Genomic DNA, 26,697 nt, shown 5'->3' with positions numbered 1-26,697 from the left:
TGGACTCCTAGACTCTTGAAATGTCCTTGTAAAGGTCGCCTCACCCTTGCTACTCAAAGTGTTTTTCGCGGATCAGCAGCATCAGCCACCCCCTGGGAGCTTTTCAGAAATGCAGAGTCTTAGGCCCAGCCCCAGACCTCCTATGTCAGAATCCATGTTTAACAAGATCCCCACGTGATTGTACTGCACAGGAAAGTTCGAGAAGCGCTAGCCCTAACCCCGCACTTGAGTCCCCTCCTTCACATCCTGATGAACAGGCGAGCATCCTATTCCTGGCCTCCTCTAGCTTCTTCCAAGTGCCCCTGTTTCACCCTAATACCAGTCCAACTTTTAGAATTTCTTCTCTATCTTAAACTAATCCCTCAATCATTCAGTAAGTTCTGCCCTTGGCACTCACGCTAGCCTCAGGGCCTCAGAGAACAAGACAGATGCTCCTGTGTCCCCCACAGCTTCCCATCTCCCAGTCCTCCTACAACACAGTTTCTAATCTTCCTCATACATACCTGTATGTGGCAGCCTGTTGCAAACTCCCTGGGGCCAGGAAAGTAAGACAAGTGAGAGATGAGAGCCAGGTGAAATGCAGTAAGGAGTGGCGGGGGACTGTGGCAAAGTGGAGAGCCATGTGCTGGCCCAGCTCGGTCAGAGCACTGACGTGTCTTTTGAGTTTTCAGGAGAAGCCAATGAATCTTGATAAAACAATAAGAAATCCCTCCATTTTTTTCATGCTGGCAGTTAAAAAAAAAAAAAAAGATCCTCAGAAGCCAGCAGATTGTGTTTGCCAGTGATCACATCTAAGGTTTTTGTGACCATTGATGATGAATATCTGCCCGGCTTGGATACAATAGCCCAGGTGTAGCCTGACCAGCACAGAGGAGGCAGGATTATGGCCTCCTTCGTTCTAGACCAGTAGTTCTCAAACGGGAGTGTGCATCATAATCTCTTGGAGGACTTATTAAAACCCAGATTGCCAGGCCCCACCCCCAGAGTTGCTGCTGCTACTTCCTGGGCAGGGCTCGGGAATCTGCATTTCTAACAAGTTCCCAACCGGTGTGGATGCTCCTGGTTCACGTTTTGAGAACCACTTTAGATTGGTTCCTTCCATTAAGGCAGCCGCGCTTTGCAGAACCTCTTTAGGTCCACCAGTGAGCTAACGTCGTCAGTGGAAGTTCCCAGTCTTTGTGTAGCAGAAGAGGGAGAAGGAATTGGGAGGGAGGGCTGGAGGAAAGATTGCTCACCAGCTCTTGACCGACCAATCCTGACATCTAGAGGTAGAATACTTACTTCGGGTAGGTCCCTGACCCATTCCAAGATTCAGTTTCCCTGTCTGTGAAATAGGGCAGTGTCCTCAGCTCAGTTTCCAAGTATATGTGTTCACTTGTTTGGAGACTTGATTGTCAGTTTGTTTTTAGCAGAGGTCCTTTTAAAAATGAAATCCCACGTAGAACTCCGGTATAAAAAACAGACAGATGCATTGCGGGTCTGATTGAAGGAGGGGAGTCAAGCTGTTACTCTCAGCCCCCACCTTCCCAAGGCAGCACTGAAGGGTCTCCTGTAGAAATGTAGCTCACCACAGTTGAAACCTGCTGAAGGAACTTCCAGCTCAGCTCCTGTGATTTCTAAGCCCCCGAGAACTGTTTGCAGGCACATGGCCTTTGTTTTTGGAGTTTTCTTTCCCTCTCTGACCACAACATCTGGCAGGCCCACTTTCAGAGTTTTCTTCTTGCAACTCAGAGGGGTCTGTAGGAGAGGGAATGCCAAGGATTGTCATTATCATTAGAGCCGTTGTGGAAAATCTGCTAACGCGAGAATCAGCCGGAGCCTTAATAAACAGGCGTGGGGATGGTTTTATTCCAGTGGCTTCTTGTTAGTGCTAATGTTCCAGCACACCACGCATTCAGGGCTTAGTTAATTATATAGGAAATAGGACTAGTGGATTCTGCATGCCACAGTGACGAGAACAGGTGTCTGGGGTTTTTAATGGGCAAGGTGTGGTGGAAAGCTGTTCTCATGTAGGTGAACACAGGTATTTAAACAGCCGTGTGGAGCAGTGTTACCTTGGGAAGACTCTTACTGAGCCCTGGGGCCAAGTCCTTAGACTCGACTCTTGGCGTGGGAAAGCATCTGACACCTTCTGATGACCCCAGACACTGGAATGCGGCCTCCTTTAATTAGGGGAACTGCTTCCTAATTGGCCCACCAGCATGGGCTCACCTTCCGGAACACAAAATAAATGCCTTCCTCTCCCAGCCCCTGGCGACTATATATTCCTGTTTTCTTTCAGCCATCTAAGTGCTTGTTCAGACCTTCCACACACACTTGACAACTGTTCCCCCTCTTTGGGACTGGGCCTTCTTTGGGACTGCAGAGATGACCAAGACCCGACTTCTCTTCCTGTGCTCTGTGCTCCTCGGGCCCAGCCCAGCCCTGCCGTGCTCCACCTGCACCTGGAAGGCTATGCCCAGGCGACGTGCTCTGCCTGCCTCTCATTTCGCTTATCTGAAGCCCAATCCAAAGGCACCCATGTCCATAAAACCTTCCCCAGTTCTCCCAGGCAGAAGCGAAGTCCCCTAGCACTTTCTCCAGACCTCTCGCCCAAAATTCACTGCTTCTGCCCTGTCTAGTATGGAGCCGCTAGCCACCTATGGCTCTTGAGCACTTGGAATGAGGCTGAATGGAGATGAACACAAGTGTGAAATACACACACTGGATTTTGAAGACTTAGTCCAAAAAAAAAAAAAGAATGTAGAATGCCTCAACACTTTTTTCCACTGTGTGTTGAAATGATACTACTTTAGATGGAGTATATGGAGCTAAATGAAATGTATTATCAAAACTCACTTCACCTTTTTTAATTTGGTTGTGCCGGGTCTTGGTTGCGGCACGTGGGATCTTTAGTTTCTTCATGCGGGATCTAGTTCCCTGACCAGGAATCAAACCCGGGCCCCCTGCATTGGGAGCATGGAGTCTTTTTTTTTTTTGCGGTGCGCGGGCCTCTCACTGCTGTGGCCTCTCCCGTTGCGGAGCACAGGCTCCGGATGTGCAGGTTCAGCGGCCACGGCTCATGGGCCCAGCCGCTCCGCGGCATGTGGGATCTTCCTGCACCGGGGCACGAACCCGCGTCCTCTGCATTGGCAGGCGGACTCTCAACCACTGCGCCACCAGGGAAGCCCTGGAGCATGGAGTCTTAACCACTGGACCACCAGGGAAGTCCCTCACTTCACCTGTTTCTAAAAACATTTTTAGGGCTTCCCTGGTGGCGCAGTGGTTGAGAGTCTGCCTGCCGATGCAGGGGACACAGGTTTGTGCCCCGGTCCAGGAGGATCCCACATGCCGCGGAGCGGCTGGGCCCGTGAGCCATGGCCGCTGAGCCTGCGCGTCCGGAGCCTGTGCTCTGCCACGGGAGAGGCCACAACAGTGAGAGGCCCGCATACCGCCAAAAAAAAAAAAAAAAAATTTTCTTTAAATGTGAATACTAGAAAATGTAAAGTTACATATGCAGCTCACCTAGGTGGCTCATGTTATATTTCTGTTGGACAGCATCACACCTACCTCTTTCTCTCTTCCATGAAAAGAATGTCTGTCCATCTGTTTTCTCTGCCACGGGTTTGTAAGTTCCAGGAGGATGGACACTGCGTGTCATCTTTCTGAACTTTGCACACCTGGCTGGCACGGAGCAGGACTAACAAAGCTATACTGAGGATATTAATAAATGAACCAATGATGACAGACATTCAATCAATACTGAAAGCTCCCTTAGGCAGTGTAATTTCTGGGTCTCTGTTATCAAACTTATTTCCCCTTTTCTTCTATCTCACAGTTTTTGTCTTTTTTTAAGGGCTCACACAATCAGCAAAAGAAGACCTTTTTCTTGGGAGATGGGCAGAAGCTGAAGGACTGGCACGACAAAGAAGCCATCAAGAGGGATGCTCAGCGTGTAGGTACGAGAGCAGAGCATCCTTGGACGGTCTCCTGGAGAGTGTTTGCGCACGCGCATGTGTATGTGTGTGCGCGAATGTGTGTGTTTAACGGGGGTATCTGGACCTCCTGTTGACTTCCTGTCCGTTTGCCGTCATCCTTCCCCTGGTTCCTGGGATCCCCCGCTTCACCTGTTAGCTGACCCCTTTCTCCACTCACACCACCAGATCCACTGCCTTCGCGACTTTGCCCTGCTACCTCTATGGTGATGGAAAATGTCTCCCTCCTCGAAGATATTTTACCACTAAAATGAGGAGCAGTAATCATAAGAGCCAACACTTATTGAACGCGTGTGGTGAACAAGGCCCAAGGTCCACACTTTTGTTGGTGAAACTCCTCACCAACCTTTGTAGCGCATTTGATGAGAAGGGACCTGGAGCTCAGAGAGGTGGGGTAATTTGCCTATAGTCACACAGTGAGAAAGAGGCAGGCTTGGGACTTGAACTCAGGTCTAGAGGGCTGAGTTGATCCCTACCCAGCACCATAGCCACAAGGTGGAATGAATCTAGTGGGCTTCAGCTGAAGTTTTCTTTGCCTAATTAGCCTTTGGAACTGTTCTGTTACACTGCAGAGTTGGGAAGGGGTGGGGTGACTCGCCACATAATTTCTGTGGCGAGTCATCTCGAGAGAGCCTGGGCTAGGAGCCAGGAGAGCAGCTCAGATACCACCTACCAGCCATGTGACCATCAGATAAATTCCATCTCCTGGAGCCTCAGTTTCCCCCTCTGTCAGCGGGGCTCATGCTTCGTACTTTGATAACCTCAGGGTGTTGTTGTGAAGGTGACGAGCAAAGTACAATTTACAATACTGGAAAGCACGTAGAAATGTAAGGGATTGTATTTTATTCATTTTCATCTCAGGGGTACCCACCAGTATCGATTTTTTTTTTTTAAGTTATACTATGACAAAACCAGATGACAGTAAGGCTCTGAATAGAGCTGATGTAACAACTGATGGTCAGGGAAAGCGAAGACAGGACATGCATTTTTCTATATGCCAGTGATTTAAAATGAAGGGGATTTAAAATGTTTTAAAATTTTTTTAAAATTTTAAACATGATTTAAAATGTTTCCTTAAGAAAGGAAACATTTGAAAAGAGCTAATTTTCCAGGCAGTTATACCGGAATTATTGGAACATTGGGCTAACTAGCCAGAAAAGAGTAAGCAGTGGCGACATTATTGAGAGTAATAATAACCAGCATGTGTTGAGCACTCACTGTGTGCCAGGCATCTTGCCCTGCATTCCCTCCTTAATCATCACATCGAACCTTCTCATCCCAGGGAATACAAAAGGCAAAACTCAAGACGTAGAAAGGCTGAAGGCGCTCCTGAGATGACACAGCTGGGAGCAGCAGGGCGGGCTTCAACCTCCACTCTGCCCAGCTCCAGGGCCTGAACTCTGAGTCACTCCCCTGCACTGCCTTCCCGAAGCTTCCCTCCCCGCCCGAACAGATGCTTCTGCTCTTCTTTTTCTGCCTGTTGCATTTGTGTCCCTTGCAGGATCTGTGCTGGGCACTGGCCAGCAGTGTCTTATCACAGAGCAATGCAAGTTACAGGTGGTGGAGTCCTCTCTCTCGTTGGGCTGGATTGGAGTAGACACCACCCCTGGGCTCCCCTTTTTGCTTGCACCTTCTCATCAAGCTGATGTCAACATTTACTTTGCAAAGTAAATGGGGTGTTGCTCAGTCCATGGGCTCCAGAAGATGAGGTGATGTTGAATCAGCTGACTTTTATTACCCTTTCTTCCAGACCCTTGCCAATGGCAGATGCTTGGGCTATTATTGCAGGGGTTGGGGGACATCCCCACGTACCATCTGCACCCTGGGAACCCAGAGAGTAATTTCCTAGAGCATCAGGGACTCTTTCCCCAGATGGATTGTAAAGAGAGAGGAAAACTGGTACTGGATCCACCCAAATCCATTGCTCAAAACAACACTTTTCAGGCAATCCAGGCCTAGGCTAGGCAAATCTTAATTTGTTTGCTGGCTTAAAAAAAATCAAAACATCTTTTAGCATTTGTGGCAATTTTGATTTATATATAAAGCTTGCCTTGCCTGAAGAGTAATCATAGTATTTCCTCACATGGTTAATAGGGTTCATAGTTTACAGAAAGCTTTCATGTATACAACCTCTCATTTGACTTTCTCAGCGTGGTGTGGGTACCAGACAGGAACAAGCTACAGTTCAGAGAGGTAGTACTGGCCCAAGGTTGATCAGCTTATAGGCAAGTGACCTGGCCTCCCGTCCAGGTGATCAGACTTCAGGGTCAGGGATGTTTGGGGCTCCTGGCAGAGTGGGGGAAGCATGGGCTTTAGAGCCCAGAGACCTGGTTTTATAGCCTTTCTGCGTCCTGGTTTATCTGTCTATAGAATGAGGGCTCGTATGCCTACCCTGACAACTTTGCTGGGGACATTACATGAGAACAGGTCTGAAGTGCATGATACGCCCATGGCTGAGTCTCATTCCCCTCATCTCTTTAGCCCTGCAAAATCTGGAGGAACACTGTATATCAAGTGTAAAGTTCTATCTTGGTGATTTAACCATATTTTTCATCTTCCCTTCCCCACTCCATTTAACTGGCAACACTGACTTTGCTCTTTGCTCCTAGGAAACGGAGAACAAGGGAGGCCCTTCCCCATGACCGATGCTGAAAGAGTGGATCAGGCATACCGAGAAAATGGATTTAACATTTACGTCAGTGATAAAATCTCCCTGAATCGCTCTCTCCCTGATATTCGGCACCCAAAGTGAGTATAACGTCTCTCATCTTCTGGGATCTAAGGATTTTGCCCTGGGCTCTTGTTGAGAATTAATTAAAGAAAAAGGTACATAAAGCACTGCTGGAGGAGATTTCCTCCTGTTACCCAGGGCCTTCGTGCACAGGTTCGTGTGATCAGATTCTCCTAGAATTTAGAACTGGTGTGGCCGAGGGACAATATTGTCTCTCCAAAAGAGCTGGTCTCCTTCCTCTTTTCAACCAGCGGAAACCATGACCTCTGTATTTCCTTTTTTGACTCTAGCCCACAGGGAAGTCCAGACCTCAATTTGCAAGACAGTTGCAGCAGCCATTTCAACCCTCCCTTTCTCCACCTTCTTTGTGTGACATTTTTATTTTTTTAATCTTTATTTTAGCTATCCTGTGCACCTGTACATCTATATGTTGGTTATAAGCTATCTCACCTCACTTTGAGAGAGGACATATCATAATGATTATAAAGATAATAGTGGCAGCTAACATTCTTTGAACAGGTAACGTGTCTCAGGTCCTTGTGATGTAGGTCCTGTGATGATGCCCATTTTTACAGATGAGGAAACTGAGGCTTAGAGGGGTATTATAACTCATGTAGGGCCACACTAAGAAGCTGAGCCAGTTCTTGAGCTGCAGTTCAACCAAAAACTATACTCTGGATCTTAAGCCATCCTGCCTCCCCTTTTTAATAGCAGTACTGTAGTAGTCATGGTGATTTTCTAGCAGAGGGGTATCTCTTAAAGTTGCTGTGCATTAGAATCACCTGGAGGGCTGTTAGTTCGAACACAGGACCTTGAGCCTCACGCCAATAATCCCTGATTCAGTAGATCTGGGTCGGGGCCCAAGAACTTCATTACAAGTAAGCCCCCGCATGATGTTTGTGGGGTCACACTTTGGGAACCACTGCAAGCAGAAGATTTCAAAATTGTTTCTTCACGAAGGCAGTACTGAGTAGAAGTGGAGCATAAACTGTTTCGCTCAGGGACTAAGAAATTAGAAGCCGGGAAAAGATAATAACAGCTAACACTTATTAGGTACTTACTGTATGCCAAGCATTATTCTAAGCCAGCTGTTCTCAGAGTGTGGTTCCCAGGCCAGCAACATCAGCATCACCTAAGAGCTTGTTAGACATGCAAACTGCTGGATCTCAGCCCAGGTCTACTGAATCAAAAGCTCTGCACAGGGGCCCGGCCATCCGTGTTTTAACAAGCCCTCCAGGGGATTCCAATGCAAAGCTGAAGTTTTATATATACATTCTTTTTTAATATTCTTTTCCATTATGGTTTATCACAGGATATTGAATAGAGTTTCCTGTGCTCTGCAGTAGGACCTTGTTGTTTATCCATTCTAAATGTAATAGTTTGCATCTACCAGCCCCAGAACCAAGGGTACTTTAAGTACATTAATTCAGCCAAACCTTCCAAAAACCCTATGAGATAGGTACCTTTATTATCACCATTTTACAGATAAGGAATTGAGGCCAAAAAAAAAAAGTTACCGTGAGATGATACAGCTGGTAAGAGGTGGCGCTAGAATTTACATGCAGGGAGTCTGACCTAGAATCCCTAAGTCATAAGGTCTTTCCACCTATAAGGACTCAGTTGGTAGAATGTAATAATAAAGAATCTCGATAGCATGTGTGGCTACTTACAAAACGCTTCCTGCCCGCTTACATCTTTCAGTTCCTGTAATAGTACTTTGAGGTTGGCGTTTTTATTATCATCTCCACTTTGTAGATGAGGAAAGCACACAGCTAGGAATCCCCAGCCGGAAGGTGTGCTGCTTGCCCAGGACGGGGCCCAGTTCGCAAGGATTTCTTGCAGCGAGGGGAGGGAGCGAGGGCCTTGCAGGGCTTGCTCGGGCGTTTGCTCTTCGTTTCATGGTCTTCACTGTCAAGCCCGGGATTTTTTTCACCTAAGTCTGAGAATGTAGTTCAGATATTACTGATGTCGTTGGATTCAGAACCGTGACCCGACTCTGAGGGTCAGAAACTCAGTTTATATGTTTAGCCCCTCGCAGAGTTCAGAATTCTGCACTAATTTCATCTTTCTAAGTCTGGGAAAGAAGTTTCATCTGGGAGCATTATTCTCTTACCTCAGCTACTGCTCTGTGGTTCTGTAGGTTCTCAACTCTGCCTATACCTGGGGTGGTTTTAAAAAAATACGAAAGCCGGGGCCCTACCCCAGCCACTGGAGTCTGAATCTCTGGAGGGATAGCCTGGGTCTGAGGATCTTCTGAAATCTCAGAACGTGATTCTCGCATATAGCCAGGGTTGAGAACTGCTGGTGTGAAATAAGGAATATTTTTACAGTGAGAGAGAGATGCTTTCATCCATTCATTCATCTGTTCATCCAGTAAATGTATATTCATGGTCTTCTGTGTACCAAGCCCTGTGCTGAATACCAGGAACACAATGATAAATGAGCCATTATTGCTGCTTTGGGCAAGAGCAGGGGGTGGATGGCAGGAGCAGGTCATTACCCCACAGGTGAGAACCAGTGAGGGAGTAGGCACAGGGTGCTTTGGAACCGCAGGGGACACCCCCACCCGACACCAGCCTCTGCGGGAGAGGACTAAGCAAGACGGTGCTTTGCCTTAACAACTAAAGGGGCGAGTCTCCCAGCTGTTAGAGGGAGAGCCAGGGGCGGGGAACAGACCCTTTTGTCTCCCAGTGCAGTGCTCTCTCCCGACAGCCCAGAAGAAGAAAGGTCTTCATAATCAAGGCGTCCTTGGACCCACAGATAGATCTGTGAATAGAATTCAGGAGGGTCTGTAAACTTGGATGAGAACAAGATTGCATTTTCCTTTTCATGAACCTCTCACTGAAATCTGGTGTTCTCTTCAGTTATGTCTGTAGACAACGAAGCACCTATGATATCTTCACCAAAAGAAATCATTTACTTTCCCATCACTTTACAGATATCTTGAAATGTCACAGATACTCATCACTGCTTTGGAATGAAGGTAGTTTTTAGAACTTCCACTAGATCTTGTCATTTAATGTGTTAATGAAGAAGCACATTTATGACTCTATTTCAAATTCTTTTATTATTTTGATAACAGTATTTCAGTCTAACTGGTTTCCTTTACAAGCTCATCTATTTTATTTTATTCATTGTACACTCTGTTCTGAGAAGTGACGATAGGCTTCACCAACCTGGCAGAGAGGTTCAGGGTTTGGGTTTAAGGGGAGGAGGCCCAGTTCTGGGTGGATGTGAATTGAGCCTAAGGCTCTCCTGTATTACCAGCCCACCCACCCAACCAGTATCCAAGTTATGGCAAAAGATGTCGCTAAATCCAACGCTCCTGACACCCACCCTTTTTTAGAATCCCGTTGTGGAAGCTGACTTTTTTTCTTAACGGTAAAGATGGATTTTATAAAATCATTAAGCTGCTTTACTTTACAATTTGACGGAAGGGGCTACAGTGGAATTTTGCAGAGCTAAGAAAATTGTTTACCTTGCTCTGATAAGAAGCAATTTAATATGAACATCTATAAACATCCATTTCACATTTGCCGTAGTTTGTTGTTAATTCTTTCATATGAAAGTTTTGTTTTTTTGCTTTAAGTCTTGAATATGTATTCATTAAGACTCATTTAAGCACTAGAGCACTGCTAAAATTCCCTGATTTAAAATATCCGTTTCTGATTACATAACAAGACCTCAAATATTTGGCACCTATACAACTGGCACCTTTCAACAAATGGAATTCTAGGCAGAAGTTAAGAAGAGCTATTGAGAAAAGCCAAAGACACTGAGTTCAGAGAAATTTCCTGGTTGGGCAGGTCTCTGTAAAAGCAAAGTGTTCTGGGATTGATTGAAAAGAAAAGCATGCAACTAAGCATACTCCATCCTGTAGGGTCACAGGGCAAATCAGCATTGAAGCTGAGCTGAAGAGGAGAAGGAGAGCAGTGATGAGCAGGCAAGAGGAAGAGCAGCAGGAGGAAGAAAAAGTATCAACAGGAAAGGAGGGAAAGGAGGGTTAAGGCATGATTGGTATAAGATAGACCAGTGTGAAGAACAGGAAAGGAAACATCAAGGAGGGAAAGAAGAAAGCAGAAGGACAATGGTGTGAAAAAGAGGAAATAAAAATATGAAAGATCCAAACCAAGGAAAAATGGAATCTTATCCAGAATATCCTATTATAATACCTGAAAGTTAAGAATCAACTCTATTTAATCTGTATTAGTCCACATTGGCAAATAGCAGCACTTATTATCTTTTTTAAAAAATTATTTATTTATTTATTTATTTATTTATTTATGGCTGTGTTGGGTCTTCGTTTCTGTGCGAGGGCTTTCTCTAGTTGTGGCAAGCGGGGGCCACTCTTCATCGCAGTGCGCAGGCCTCTCTCATCGCGGCCTCTCCCGTTGCGGAACACAGGCTCCAGACGCGCAGGCTCAGTAGTTGTGGCTCACAGGCTTAGTTGCTCCGCGGCATGTGGGATCTTCCCAGACCAGGGCTCGAACCCGTGTCCCCTGCATTGGCAGGCAGATTCTCAACCACTGCGCCACCAGGGAAGCCCCCAGCACTTATTTTGATAAGATAAAAACTCAAATTGCTTACTCAATTGCAAGAAACTGTCTCACATGGATTATCCCATTGGGAAGCTGACTTTTCCTAAATGAGTGGACAGATGTCTTGAAGAGCTTTTCTTTTTTTCCAGGGAAAGTGGGGTGGGAGAATCTTTCCTGCAGTTTGACAGCAGAAATGTGTGAAGAAGTTAGAGCAGTCAAGCCACTCAGTCCCTCCTGTTGCTTTTAGCTTAAACAGCTTCTCTGGCAGGAGCTGAGGTTTATATTTGCCTTCTACTCCTTCAAACTGAATTTTGGCAGCAGCCTGTCAAGGACAGGACCAAGGGGCTGTTTGTTTGTGCCAGCTGCATTTGCTTCCTCCAGAAGCTGCACCAGGGAGTGTGCAGCCACAGAGAGTGGAGACTAGGTGGTCCGGCCCCACTTGCTGGGTTTGCATGTGGGAGGTGGCCAGCTGGCTCTGAGCAGGCCTGCCCTTGACCCCTCCTGCCAAGGGAACAGGAACAAGGATGGCTGGTGGGCTGGCCCACTTTTCTTCTCCCCAGGAGCCCTGCTGGGCTGCGTGGCAGCCACACATGGAGGCCCCCTCCAGGGCACAGAGCTGGTAGAAGCCGAGTCCCAACTGCTGGAAGTTGCCTGGGTCTAAAAGTTCCTGGGCACACCCCTCCATTGGATGATCAGCTTCTTCCGTGCAAAGATTATCCATGGTGGGGGTGAAAGCAGCCTACAATCCTGACCTGCTTTCTCCAGTCCATGAATATAGCTTCCAGTAATGAATGAACCTGAATGGCATCTTTGTCACAAGAAAAGGCCCGAGTCTACCAGATTCTTGGTTCCATGTTCCTTCTTGCTTTTTCCTTTTTGTTAAATTAACATGGTTACTTTATGGTATGTGCTCAATTTCCTCAAAAGAATTTATAAGCTCATATTATTATAATAGGCCTGGATTCTGTTGAGTGCCTTTACATCCCCACAGGCTACAAAAGCAGCAAGGGATCTTCATTCTCAAAGAATGAAGATCACTGGAAATAGTAACTATGTAGGTAAATACATATAATTTTTTCTTACTGTTTAAATCTTTCAAAAAGATATCTGACTGTGTAACCCAAAATAATAACATATCCTTGCGTTTAAAGCATAGATAAAAGTAAAATATATCCCACCATAAAGGTTAGAGGGGAGAAATGTAACATAGTAAGGTTCTCCTACTTACGAAGTGGTATAATGTCATTTGAAATTAGACTTTAAAAGTTAAAAGTATATAAAAGTATGGGCTTCCCTGGTGGCGCAGTGGTTGAGAGTCCGCCTGCCGATACAGGGGATGCGGGTTCGTGCCCCAGTCCGGGAGGATCCCACATGCTGCGGAGCGGCTGGGCCCGTGAGCCATGGCCACTGAGCCTGCGCGTCCGGAGCCTGTGCTCCGCAACGGGAGAGGCCACAACAGTGAGAAGCCCACGTACTGCAAAAAATAATAAAAATAATAAAAATAAAAATAAATGAAAGTATATACTATAAACCCTAAAAGGAGCACTCAAATGACAAAACAAAGAGTTGTAGCTAATAAGCCAACAAAGGAGATAAAATGGAATCATGAAAAATATTCGGTTAATCCAAAAGAAGGCAGAAAAGGAGGGAAAAAAGAACAAAGATCAGAAAGGAGAAGTTGAAAGCAAGTACCAAGATGATGGACTTTAACCTAACCATATCAATAATCACATTAAATAATCACAGTAATGACTTTAGTGGAAAAGCAGCTTGTCCGATTAGTTAAGAAAGCAAGATCCAACTACATACTGCCTGCAAGAAACACACTTTAAAGATAAAGATACAAATAAATTAGAAGTGAAAGGATAGAAAAGATCTTCTGTGCTAACATTAGTCAAAAGAAAACTGGAGTGACTATATATTAATATCAGTCAAATAGATTTCCGGACAAAGACAATTACCAGGGATAAAGAAGGTCATTTCATGATAAAGGATCATTCATCAAGAGGACATAGCAATCTTAAATGGTTAAGCAACTAATAAGAGAGTTTTAAAATACATGAAGCAAAAGCTCATAGAACTGCAAGGAGAAATAGACATAGCCACAATTATGAAATTTCAACACCTCTTTCTCTCAATAATTGATACAACAAGTAGACAGAAAATCAGCAAGGATATAGTAGAGTTGAACAGCACTGTCAACCAGTGTGACCCAGTTGACATTTGTGGAACACTTCACTCAGTAACAGCAGAATATACAATCTTTTCAAGTGCGTACATAACATTTACCAAGATAAACTATATTCTGGGCCAGAAAACAAGTCTCCATAAATTTAAAAGGATTCAGGTGATACAAATTATGTTCTCTGACCACAGTGGAATTAAATTTAGAAACCAATAATAGAATAGTGTCTTAAAATTTCCAGATGTTTGGGAACTATGTAACTCAGGAATAACAGATGGGTCAAAGAAGAAATCAAAAGGAAAACTAGAAAGTATTTTGAACAGAATGATAATGGAAATAGAATATGTCAGAATTTGTGGGATGTCACTAAAGCAGCATGTAAGGGGAAATTTTGTAGCATTAAATGCCTATATTGGAAAAGAAGAATGGTCTCAAATTAATGACATCAGCGTCTACTTTAAAAACTAGAAAGAGTAAGTTAATCCAAAATAAACAGAAGAAAGGAAATTTTTAAAAAGATCAAAGCAGAGATCAGTGAAATAGAGAATAGAAAACCAATAGAGAAAAATCAATGAACCCAAAAGCTGGTTCTTTGAGATGGTCAATTAAATTGATGTCTTAGCAGCCTGATAAAGAAAAAAAAGAGAGAAGACACAAATTATCAATATCAAGAATGAGAGAGGTGACATAACCACAGATTCTATTACTGTTGAGAATAATAAAATAATATTCTGAACAACTTTATTCCTATAAATTCAACAACTTAGATGAAATGACAAATTCCTTAAAAGATACAAACTCCCAAAACTTACTCAAGAAGAAATGATTCATTTAAATAGCCCTATATCTAGTAAAGAAATTGAAATTATATTAAGAACCTTCCCACAAAGAAAACTCTGGGCCCAAATAGATTCCTTGGTGAATTCTACAAAAATTTAGGAAATAATACAAATTCTACACAACTCTTCCAAAAAGTTAAAGAGGATGGAGTATATTCCAACTCATTGTGAAGAAGCCAGCATTACCCCGATACCAAAACCAGACAAAGACAACACAAAAAAGAAGATTACAGGCCAATATCTCTGATGAACAGAGATGCAAAAATCCTCAACAAAATATTAGCAAACCAAATTCAGCAATATGTCAAAAAGATCATACAACCGTGATCAAGTGGAATTTATTCCAGGGATTCGAGGATGGTTCAACATCCACAAATCAGTCAACGTGATACACACCACATTAATAAAATGAAGGATAAAAACCATATGTTCATCTCAGTAGATACAGAAAAAGCATTTGGTAACATTCAACACACATTTATGATAAAAGCTCTCAATACAGTGGGTGTAGAAGAGACGTATCTCAACATAATAAAGGTCATATATGACAAACACACAACTAATATCATACTCAGTAATGAAAAGTTAAAAGCTATCTCTAAAATCGGGAACTAGACAAGGATACCCCTTCTCACCACTCTTATTCAACATAGTATTGAAATCCTAGATAGAGCAATTAGGCAAGAAAAAGAAATTAAAGTCATCCAAAATGGAAAGGAAGAAGTAAAATGGTCACTATTTGTAAATGACATGATTTTATATACAGAAAACCCTAAAGACTCCACCAAAAACCTATTAGAAATAATAGAATCCAGTTGGAAATGGATTTGTTATCGTGGTTTGCTAAGCATTGCAGTATCCACAACATCCGGATAAAAGGGTAGGGAATCAGGAAGAGGGAGAGCACTGAAGGGGAATCTCTCCCTGGACCCAGAAGAGCTAGAGGCTGAGAACCTATTGAGGGACCACCACCTTCCTCCCATGATAGTGTGGCCTTGGTGTTGCTGGGGGTTGAGAACCAGGAAAGCCTGATGTTTATAAATATCTGCAGAAACAGACAGGGAATCTTCTGGAATGGTGATGAAAGCTCAAGCAGGAAAGGCCTGGGATGTAAAAGAATTGAGTTTTTCTGGCCCAGAAGGCATCACCAGTTGTGCATTCATGGGACCCCAGGGGACAAAAGGAAGCTGTTGGTAGAGCTGCTGTCTGTGTTCTTGGGCTCCTGCTGCATGGACACCTCATGAATGTATTCAGAGCTAATTAAATCAGGAATTTAAGGCAACCGTGTGTGTGTGTTAAGGGCTCCTTTCTCATTCCTCCATCCCCGATCTGTTGCCCACCAAAATGCAGCCTCCTCCTACTCATTTATACTAAAATGATGAAATGTCAGTCCCTGCCTTGAAGAGATCTCAAGCCTATTAGTCAGTTGAAAGTTTCTCTGCAAGTCATTCACTCATTAATTAAGCAAATACTTATTGGGTGCCTACCATGTGTGTTTATTACTTCCTAGCCTACTAGTGTAGGCTAGTCCCTGGGAAAACAGCAATGAACAAAATGGGCAAAATTTCCTTCCCTCCTAGAGCTTACGTTCTACTGGGCTGGGGAGGTCATAAACAAACAAATTAATATATTTATTTTCCAGTGATGTAGGGAAAGAAAGAAGCAAAGTAAGAAGTAGAAAAAGTGATGGGAGAGGCTTCCCTGGTGGTCCAGTGATTAAGACTCCGTACTTCCACTGTAGGGGGGCGCAGGTTCAATCCCTGGTTGGGGAACTAAGATCCCACATGCCGTGGGGCACAGCCAAAAAAAAAAAAAGTGATGGGAATAAGGTGTATTTTATTTCAGTGGTCAGGGAATGCTTTGCTGATAAGATGACATGTGAACAGAGAAATGAAGAAGTGAGGGGCCTAACAAGGCAGTTCACTAGGGGAAGAGCCCTGCAGGCAGAGGAAACAAGTACAAAGGCCCTGAGACCATCATGCTTGGCTGTGGTACCCAGTGAGCCAGGAGGAGAGATGAGAAGCAAGGCTGGAGGAGTGTCAGGGTCATGGTGGGGCTTTGGCTTTTACCAAAGTGAGTAAGATGGGAATCCCTGGAGGGTTTTGAGCAGAGAGCGCCATGACCCCGATTTTCACTTTCGAAGGATCCCTTTGGTTGCTATGTTAGAATAGACTGAGGTGGCCAAGGGTAGAGACAGGGAGAATAGTTAGGGGTATATTACAGACTCAGACCACAGTGGGAGTAGAGATTACCAGTGGCCGCATTCTAGATATACTTTGAAGATGGAGACTACAGAATTTACTTACAGACAGTATAGATATGAGAAAAAGAAAGGAGTCAAGGATAACGCCAAGGTTTTTGGCCAGAGCGACTGGGGAGATGGGGTTGCCATTACAGAAATGAAGACTTTGGGAAGAGCAGGCTTGGGGGAAATCAAGATTTGTATTTCAGTCAAGGTTAAGATGTTCTAAAAACATCCAAACGATGATGTCAAGTAGGCAGTTGAATAAATGATGCCATTTGTGTTGTGAAAAATGGAAATGGTGGTGGGATCCTTTTTTGATTATATTATACATTATATTGTGGTTTTAATTAACTCACTTTCCTTGAATAGCAAAAAATGTCTGAGGCATAACAGACAGTAAATCTAAAAATGACCCAGGATCATCTGTGGTCTGTGGTGTGGTGTGCAGGATGATAGTTTGTGTGCCACATTCAGGTCAAAGTGAGGGCGGTGCACACCTTCTGCCATCTACAATGGGAGTGAATGGCTGGAGTCTGTGCCCACCCATCTCCCACCCCCCACCCCCACAGTGCCAGGAGGTATGTCAGACCCTCTGTACAACAGTGACAGGCTTGGAAGATACATTTAGTATGTATTAGCAGTTCTTACCCTTTTTATCTTGATTTGAATGGTGGAGTAAGCTCACTTGACACTTCTGTAATGGAGTGCTTGAGTGTAAGATTAGCGCCCCAGAGATCCTCAGGGTGAGAGAGATCCAGACTCCCTAGTTTGGCAGGTTGTTAGCAAGGCAGTTGTGTAGGGAGGGGCAGGGGGCAGAAGGAGGCTGTAGCCTGAATGATTTGTGAGCTGGGAAGGGAAAAAGTCCAGGTTTCTTTGTAGCATCACTGATTCTACAGGAAACTTCGGCTCTCCTCTGAAATTAAATTTCTCTCTTCTGATCAACAGTGTTTCTTCTAAGACAGCAGTTATTGATCCATCAGACCTAATATTGGGATTTAAAGGTGCTCATAAGCCTTAAAATGAAATGGCAGCCAATAAACTTTCTCAAATTGACTCCTTTTCTTGTAATTTTTAAAACAGATTTCAGTGAATTCAACCTTTTGGTGAAATTACGGAGATAAATGGCTTATACATAAAAATGGCTGCCTGTCAACTGAAAATCAAACGGGCATATATCCCATATGATTTATGCTGGGTGAAAAGCACTCGACATCCACATGAGCTGTTGTGTGGTTTGTGTTCTTTTATCATTTCTGCGAACAGATACGTTTTCTAAGTCTTCTTGAAATGGGTGCTGTGTTCTCCATGAATAATAACACCTGCCATTTATCTAGTGCTTGTGTGCCAGGCATCGTGCTGAGCACTACGCAGCCTCAGCTCACTTGTTCCCACTTTGAGGTTTGGTGTGACGACGTTTTTCTTTCCTTTATGTCTCAACATCATCTTCTCATTTACAAAAACTCTGTCACAACTTTTTTGTGGTTCTGGCCTCTCTGAAATCGTTTGTGTCTAACGGGGATTACTAGCTCCATTTTACAGATGCATACACTAAACCTCAGGGAAGCTGAGTTCTTTGCTCCAGTTCACACAGCCTGTAGAAGGCAAAGGAGACTCACACCTGGACCCCAGCCTGTGTTCCTTCTGCTGCATCACACAAGACCGAGACCCATTCCTCACAGGGAAGGAAGCAGACATTTTTACATTCGGATCCTTTGTGCATGAAGGTTCTTGGGCCAGACGTAGCGAGCAGGGTTGGCTAGATAAATGGACACAGCCCAGACACTGCTTGAGTTGCCTTTCACTCCTGCTGCTGAAGGTAACATATGCTTGTCCAGGAGCAGATAAATCACCCTCAGTAAAATTGGTTACAGAGATGAGTTTGATTTCTAAGTGGTATTGCCCTCGAAAGGATTTAAGGAAAAAGAGAATAATGACTGGAAGATAAAGACAATTATCAATTCTCTCCCTTCATTAAGATGGTATCACGGGCAGAATGATGATAAGAAAAGCGAAGCAGCTCAGCTTAGGAGCAATGTGACATAGACTAGAACATAACTCCCTCCCGATTGTAAGCCTCCTTCTCCACACCTTTTTGGGGGACAAAATCAATAGTGCCCCCACCCAGCCAGCCACCTGCAACCCTGAATCTGCCCAGGTAGTGAATGGTATCAGTTTAGCATTCTGTAGACTTTGCCTTTGTTTATGCAACATATGGAGACATAGCAAGAGGTTTGGGGTTTTTTGGTTTGGGGTTTTTTTCCCCCACAAAAATGTGGTCATACTATATGTATTTTATTCTACAGGTAGGTTTTTCTTGCTTATATTATGGTCACTTTTCTAAGACATTTCTAATAGCTGTGTAATATTACACAGGAATCTCATAAATTCAACCATTGCTCTGTTGACAGGCATACAGGTTGTTTCCATTCTGGAAACACTGGCAAAAACATCCTTGAACATGTTTCTTTACATTTTAGTTTCTTCTTTTCTCCTCTTGTCATGAATCATGAAGAATCTTGATATTAGAGCCCATTTCCTCCTAACCTTGTTGGCCTGGCATCTGGCATCTAACGGGAGGTGTGGTCCTTATGGTGATTATTTCATGCTGATAATTCCGGACCTCTTGACCTCACCTACCGTATTGATTAACCAGAGTTCCTCCTTCCTGCTGTCAGCCTGTGTTTAAAGTTTGAGCACATGGAACACTTTGCATGTTACGTCTACAGAAGGACCAGTTTTATCATGTGGGACAGCCATGTGAAGAAACTGTTGGATTTTGCTGTGTGCTTTAAAAATTTTTGCTGTTGTTGTTGTGGTTTTTACACCTGTCTCAAAACTGGATATGATCTGAGCAAAGGGCTTTCCAAAATGTGAGCCCAAAGGGAGAGGCAAAGACTGCACAAACCAAGATCCTTTAAATACTGCTCGTACCTGAAGTCTCTGGTACAGGTTAGGGGGCACAAAACGGGATGAACTGGTGGTGCAGAGGTGCATAATTAATACTAATATACTTTGTTATTCTCTTAACTGCCTGTTGAGAGGAGGGAAGAGCAGGTGGGTGCAGCAAAGCCTCCCCTAAATGGAAAAGGACCTTCAAAAAGATGTCAGCCTCAGCACATGTTGTCACACTAATTTTCCGGCTCCTCTGGTTCCAGCCAGACTGTGTTAAAGAGAAACCCACGCCTGTCTCATCCCCCACAGAGCGGGAGAGAAGGGCTGGGGAGCTGAGCCTCAGCTGTAGAGAAAAGGCTTGCTGTCGGGTATGTCAGGAGAGGGCCCAAACCTGCATCTGGAGGGATGATGAGGGTGAAGGGCAGGAGTTTTTCACACTCTGCCCACTAAGATCCAGTTTCTTCCTTTTGTTCCAGAGCCTGGAGCTATTTATAACTTCCACTAAGCTTCTTGGGGGCTCCAGAGCCCATAAGACATAGTCTTCCTGAGAATGTTGTATTATAAGGAATTGTCCTTTATACAAAATACAGAGGGGAGAATTTCAGAATTTTGAACTTAAACCATTTGCTGGAAAATGACCTACACCGTGGCCTCGGGGAGGTGGAAACTCACATGTCTGAGCCAGGTGCTATACCAGGTACATTCACATATGGTATGTCATTTATTCCTTGGGACAGCCTTAATAGGAAAGAGTTATATCCCCGTTTTACCCGCATGGAACCTGAGGCTTAGGGAGGCTGTGACCTTCCCCAAGTGACACACTTCTAAGTGACAAAGGTGAGATTTGAATCTGGATCTGAGGGTCTCTTCAGCTCATGTCCCTTCCCTTACCACAGTTTCCACCTTGGAAAGTACCCTTACTGAAGCCCCTTGCCCTTTCCTGGGATGGCCATCCCTGATTCCAAGAGGATTGAAATCAGGAACATTCTCTTTGCTGTGAGTTCTCCTCCACATTTACCTGTCTGCAAGGCTGGAGCTAGCTACTTCTCCCTCCTTGTGGCTGTTTTAATTGTCCATTCTCACCTAGTTCTCCTGTCATCCTCCTGGTGTTACCATCCCCACTTCACAGATGAGGAAACTGAGTCTCAGCAAAGGATGGAAAGCTGCCCCAGGTCTCACAGCTGCAGAGTAGCACAGTCGGTATTTGAACCCAGGCCCAGAGCACTCTTGCTCCCTTAGGCACATACAATATTGGGTGTGTTCATGGACTTGCACTTCTTTTTTAAAAAAATATCTATTTACTTATTTATTTATTTTGGCGGCGCTGGGTCTTAGTTGCGGCATGTGGGCTCCTTAGTTGCAGCACGCAGGCTCCTTAGTTGAGGCATGCAGACTCTTAGTTGCAGCATGCGGGCTATTTAGTTGTGGCATGCAGACCCTTAGTTGCAGCATGCGAACTCTTAGTTGCAGTGTGCATGCGGGATTTAGCTCCCCAGACCAGGGATCGAACCTGGGCCCCCTGCATTGGAGCAGGGAGTCTTATCCACTAGACCACAAGGGAAGTCCCTGGACTTGCATTTCAATTTGGTCTGTGGATAGTGTCCCATGTTAGGGAATTAAATTTTTTTTTTTTTATGTTCCCTTCAAAATGACTGGATTGTTCTTTTTCAAGGTTGACTTGGAGAGAAAATTTTTGAAATGCTTCCCTTTGATTTTGACTTCTTTTCTCTCTTATTCTAGTGCTCCAGCATTAAGCCCTGAGGGTACATGTTAAGGGCCAGTATATTCGATTCATCTTTATGCCCAAGGGCTCAGAATCCTTTAGGGAATATTCAACTGGGGGCTGCTCAATCCCCAGTGAGTCCTCCTACTGCCTCCCATCCCCCACCTCAGCCCTCAGCCCAGGCCACTTTCTCCTAGTCAGTGAATGATCAAAGTTCTCTTCCTGCAGCATGAGAGAGGCTGCCCCCTTCAGGTCAGAGGGAGCACCTGGGAAGTTTCTGCCTCAGTCCTTCAAAAGCCATCCTTAGTTCCAAAACAGATTCATGTGACTGATGGGGCTTAGAGAAGATCCAGTTATATCAGCAAAATCCTTAATAGTTACAAGTGACAGAAACCTAACTCAAACTGACTGAAGAAAAGACAATGTATTGACTCACATAACTGAAAAGGCCAGGAGTAGACGATGGCTTCTGCCAGAGCTGGATCCAGGTCCCTAAGTGATGCCAGCAGGAACCTCTCTCTCCAACTCTTGGCTCTGTTTTCTGTTCTGCTAACTTCATTTTAAGATAGGAAACAGTCTGTATGGTGGCCCCAGGCGGATCAGACTTCTATCCTCCCACGTTCATTTTCAGCAGAAAAGAGCTTTCCTCTCTCCCAGCTGTCTCAGCCAAGATTTACTCTGATTTACAGGTGCCCATCCCTGAACCAACCACGGGGGCTGTGGAGCTGCGATGCTCTGGCTGAGCCAGGCTCTCTTGCCCACCCTCAAGGCAAGGCAAGGACCTCCGCCCAACCCTGTGAAATTGAGGGCTGGGAGATTCCCCAAGGAGAATCGGGATGCTTTTACCAAAAGAAGGAGAAGGAATACAGAGCAGGCACGCCAGACTTGCCCTTTGTCCAGCTCCCTTATTGACATAAGGGGAACCTGGGGTCCGGCAAGAAGATGGGACTTGGAATGTTGCATGGCAGAGCAGAAACCAGAAGCCAGGATTTCAGACTCCTACCTAGTTCCCTCAGTTTTTGTTTTTTTATCTATTCATTCTTCTTTTTGCTTGTATAATTAATAGTACATTACCTCTATAAAAATATTTATGTATACAGGACAGGTGGGTTTCATCCAGGCTCCAGCTCTTACCAGCTGTTTGACCTAAGGCAAGTTATTTGACCTCTCTGCCTTGTTTGCTCCTCATTGTAATGGGAGTAAGATAGTCCCTACCTCATAAGAGCATTGTGACAATTAAATGACTTAATGCGTAGAAAGTGCTTAGAAAGTGCTTATTATGCCCAACATAGTAGAAATCCTTAACAGATATATTCTGTTATAATCATTGTCATCTTCCAGCTTATTTTTTAACTGCTATCAGTACTCTGTAGTTCGAATTTTTCATCATTTATTTAATCTTTCCCCATTGATGAACATTCACTCTGTTTCTACTCTTTTCACCACTTCAAAGTGTGTCAGGAAGCACCCCTGACCGTGCCTCTTGGTCCTCACGCCGTGAACATCTAACTCAACTTTGTCCTGTTGAGGTTGGGACCTCATCAGACTGTGAACCAGATAACAAGGGAAGTGCTTGGGCAAGCGGTGGGATGTTTTGCACTCAGCTCATAGTCGTAAGGTTTGAAATACCACAGTTGCCTCTTCCTTTATGGTGTCTCCTGGGGCCAGAAATACTGAGCCAGGGGGGCACCAAGGTTGATGTCATGTGATGGAAATGTCATGGTGTCCCTGCTTTGACCTTCTGTGAGGGCATCGCTCTGCCCGTTCCTGCCCCCGCAAGGCCCCTTCTAAGTGTCTCTGGAGCCCACTCTGTATCTGGGGACCCATGGAGACTGGGAGGCTGTCAAGTCAGTGTGCCATGTGCCATGTTGTAGAAACAAATATTTGTTCATAGAAGAGCTTGGAGGAAGACATACCCTAAATGTTTCACGGAGGTCAGCCTCCGGTGTCAAGATGTTCAAGTCATTAGCGGTTGTCTTTTAGCCTTTCTGTGTTTTCCAGCCTTTCATAGTGAGCAATTAACCACTTTTGTCATCAAGAAAAATATTATAAGCATTATTTTAAGTAAATACTCTCTAGATTTGAGGCTTGGATCCAAGTCACTTTCCACTAGGGGCTCCATTTCCTCATGTGGAGAATGGGGTTAGCACTCCCAGGTTTGTCTCCCTCCCAGGGGTTGGTGCAGCTTAGAAAAAAGGGGGAGTGCGCTATAAACCATCAGGCACGATGAACTGGGGAAGGAGGAGGTTATTATTGTCTGGTCGTAGCCAAACCCAGCCTCTTTGCATTGGGAGCAGTGCCCCAGGTGCCCTGTCCCGGAGACCACACTCTGAAGGCATCGGGCAAAGGGATGCTTCGTGTTTATCACACATACAAGGACTGAGCATACTCTGCTGTCCAGTGTTGAGATCTTAAGACACAACATGCAGACAGGTCTTAAAGGTGACAGCTAAGATGGGGGTGTCACTGGGGTGGGTGGCGGCCTTCCCTCTTCCTCCCTGCCACCCCCAGGCCTCCTCTGCTGCGATCCGAGGCCTAATAGGAGGAGGAGAAATGGGGCTTTTCACACGGTCTCCCAACAGGGAGGTGGCCTGTGGGCGAGTCTGTGGAGCCAAGTTTCCTGCTGGATACTGGAGAGATTCATTTCAGCATGGCACGCATTTTTTTTTTTGAACCAGTAGCCTAAGCTGGGACCAAACTAATGACTAGTGCCTGTGGCAAAAGTCGAAGTGCCATTTTGTGTTTATTTAGTAAATAAATGAGTGGATGGTTAGAGGAGGGAGAAAAAGAGTAGACCCTCCTTGCCTCCCCAGAAGCACATGATCAAGGCTGAGCCTTTTATTTAAGTTCTGAATAATTTTTAAATCCAGGCTTGGGTTAATCTAGAAGTGAATTTAGTCTGTTGTCGCATTGTCTGCTTCCGTTAGTACATGATGGTGTTTGTGTATCTAGCAGCAGGCTGTGGGCCCCAGCTCTGGGGTTCAAGAGAGCCAGGGCTCTCTGCGCCATAATAGCGCTGTTGTATTTCACCCCATGGACTCCAGGCAATTTATTACAGCTAACCCCCCCTCCAACCCTGCCGCAACGAGTGAGCCTCCTGCAAAATTGGATGGAAGGCAGGAACTCTTGTAGAAAACGAGATATTACCTGTCTTTCTTGGCCACAGAGGACGCAGCCAAATTAAGGGAAAGAGATTTTTGAGAAGAGGTGCTTTCGTTCATTTGTGAAGGTCGACATAATGAAGTTGGAAAAGGCTCCCCCAGAAGACTGGCTGAAATGATCAAAGGGGTTAGAGAGGTGGGGGAAGGGGCGGAGGAGGGCCCGGAGGTGGGGCCTGGATAAAAGCAGCCCAGCCAGATGCAGGAGCAAGAGGGGACGTGAAAGAAGGGGAAAGAGAGAGACTGACCTGTCTGCCCATCAATACTGGACTGCCAGAATTAGGGGCACCCTGTCCGTGCAGCTGTAACTGGGCTCACAGCCAGACACCATGGGTTCATTCCTGCCCTGTCCCACGCCCCAGTTTCCCTTGGTGCCGCTAGCAGAGGTAGAATTTAAAGCTAAGGAGACCGTGGACCCTGACCGTTTTTTTCCTCCCAGCATTTCTTTTTGAAAATTGTCAAAGAAAACTTGAATGAATTGCACACAGAACACTCATCGAGATTCCCACCATCGAGATTCTGCAATTAACATTCCTCTAATGATTTTATCACATATATTATATATTTTTAAATATTTAATTTTATATATTATTTTTGGCTGTATTGGGTGTTCGTTGCTGCGCACGGTCTTTCTCTAGTTGCCGCGAGCAGGGGCTACTCTTAGTTGCGTTGTGCAGGCTTCTCATTGTGGTGGCTTCTCTTGTTGCAGAGCACAGGCTCTAGGCACGTGGGCTCCAGTAGTTGTGGCACGTGGGCTTAGCAGTTGTGGCACACGGACTTAGTTGCTCTGCACATGTGGGATCTTCTCAGACCAGGGCTTGAACCTGTGTCCCTTGCATTGGCAGGCAGATTCTTAACCACTGCGTCACCAGGGAAGTCCCAAGGTAGGCAGTTTTGTTATTCCCTCTTGGCCTGCCTGGTCCTCAGCTCCCCTTTTCTGGGTCCTGGGAAAATCCCTAATATCTCTGTTGAAGTATACCCCAAAGATGGAAAGAAATGAAGAACAAAAGGAATCTTAAATTTTCTGTAATCATATTGTTAGAAATAATATTAGTATTGCTTTTCTGAAACTGTTATATATTGTAGGGAAAAAACAAGCAACTGTTAATGTTAAGAACCTAGATTTTTAGCAAAAGAGTTAGAATATGTAAAACCAGACAAAAACCTAACAAGAAGAGAAAACTACAGGCCAATATCCCTTATGAATATAGCTGCAAAAATCCTCAGCAAAATACGAGCAAACCAAATTCAGCAACATATAAGGAGGATTATACACCATGACCAAATAGGATTTATCCCAGGAATGCAAGGTTGGTTCAATATATGAAAATCAATCAATGTAATACATTATGTTAATAGGATAAAGAACAAAACCCATATGATTATATCAGTAGATGCAGAAAAAGCATTTGACAAGATCCAACACTTCTTCATGATAAAAACATTCAACAAACTGAGAATAGAAGCGAGTTCCCTCAACCTGATGAAGAGCATTGATGAAAAACGCACATTAGCATTATATTTAATGGTGAAAGATTGATAGCTTTCCCTTCTAAGGTCAGGAGCAAAACAAGGATGTCTGCTCTTGCCACTTTTATTCAACATTATACTGGAGTTTCTAGACAGTTAGACAAGAAGAAGAAATAAACGGCATCTAGATTCAAAAGAAAGAAGTAAAACTATCTCTATTTGCAGATGACACTGTCTTGTGTATAGAAAATCCTAAGGAATCCACACCAAAAAAATGTTATTAGAACTAATAAGTTCAGCAAGGTTGCAAGACACAGGCTCAATATAAAAAATCTATTATATCTCTGTACACCAGCAAGGAACAATATGAAAATGAAATACATATTTACTAGTCATTTCTCCAAGGAAGATATACAAATAGCCTATAAGCACATGAAAATAAGCTCAACATCATTCATCATTAGGAATATGCAAACCAAACTGTAATAAGATACCACTTCACAGCCACTAGAATGGCTATAATCAAAAAGATGGACAATAACAAGAGTTGGTGAGCATGTGGAGATATTGGAACCCTCATACATAGTTGGTGGGAATGTTAAATGGTGCTGTCACTTTGGAAACAGTTGGCAGTTCCTTAAAAAGTTAAACATGGGGGCTTCCCTGGTGGTGCAGTGGTTGAGAGTCCGCCTGCCGATGCAGGGGACACGGGTTTGTGCCCCGGTCCGGGAAGATCCCACATGCCACGGAGCGGCTAGGCCCATGAGCCATGGCCGCTGAGCCTGCGCATCCGGAGCCTTTGCTCCGCAACAGGAGGGTCCACAACAGTGAGAGGCCTGCGTACCGTAAAAAAAAAAAAAAAGTTAAACATGGAGTTACTTTATGGCCTGCAATTCTACTCCTTGATATATACCCAAGAGAATTGAAAACATATGTCTACCA

The 26,697-nt window shown here is 44.5% G+C and overlaps 1 protein-coding gene across 8 annotated transcripts in view; it reads left to right on the top strand.

Annotated features, from left to right (window-relative positions):
- The window catches only part of GALNT10 (polypeptide N-acetylgalactosaminyltransferase 10), a 311,914-nt gene that overhangs the window by 183,635 nt on the left and 101,582 nt on the right, over positions 1 to 26,697 (top strand). For all 8 annotated transcript variants that reach the window (XM_049707809.1, XM_033407949.2, XM_033407948.2 and 5 more), the window contains 2 exons: positions 3,836 to 3,938; positions 6,584 to 6,722. In XM_049707809.1, the coding sequence (XP_049563766.1) occupies positions 6,613 to 6,722 (110 nt within the window). In that variant the 5' untranslated portion in view covers positions 3,836 to 3,938; positions 6,584 to 6,612. The remainder of the gene's footprint in view (positions 1 to 3,835; positions 3,939 to 6,583; positions 6,723 to 26,697) is intronic.

The sequence above is a fragment of the Orcinus orca genome, chromosome 3 (genome assembly GCF_937001465.1).
Source record: "Orcinus orca chromosome 3, mOrcOrc1.1, whole genome shotgun sequence".
Lineage (NCBI taxonomy): Eukaryota > Metazoa > Chordata > Mammalia > Artiodactyla > Delphinidae > Orcinus > Orcinus orca.
Note: the sequence above shows the minus strand (reverse complement) of the source record. Positions and strands in the feature narration are given on the sequence as shown.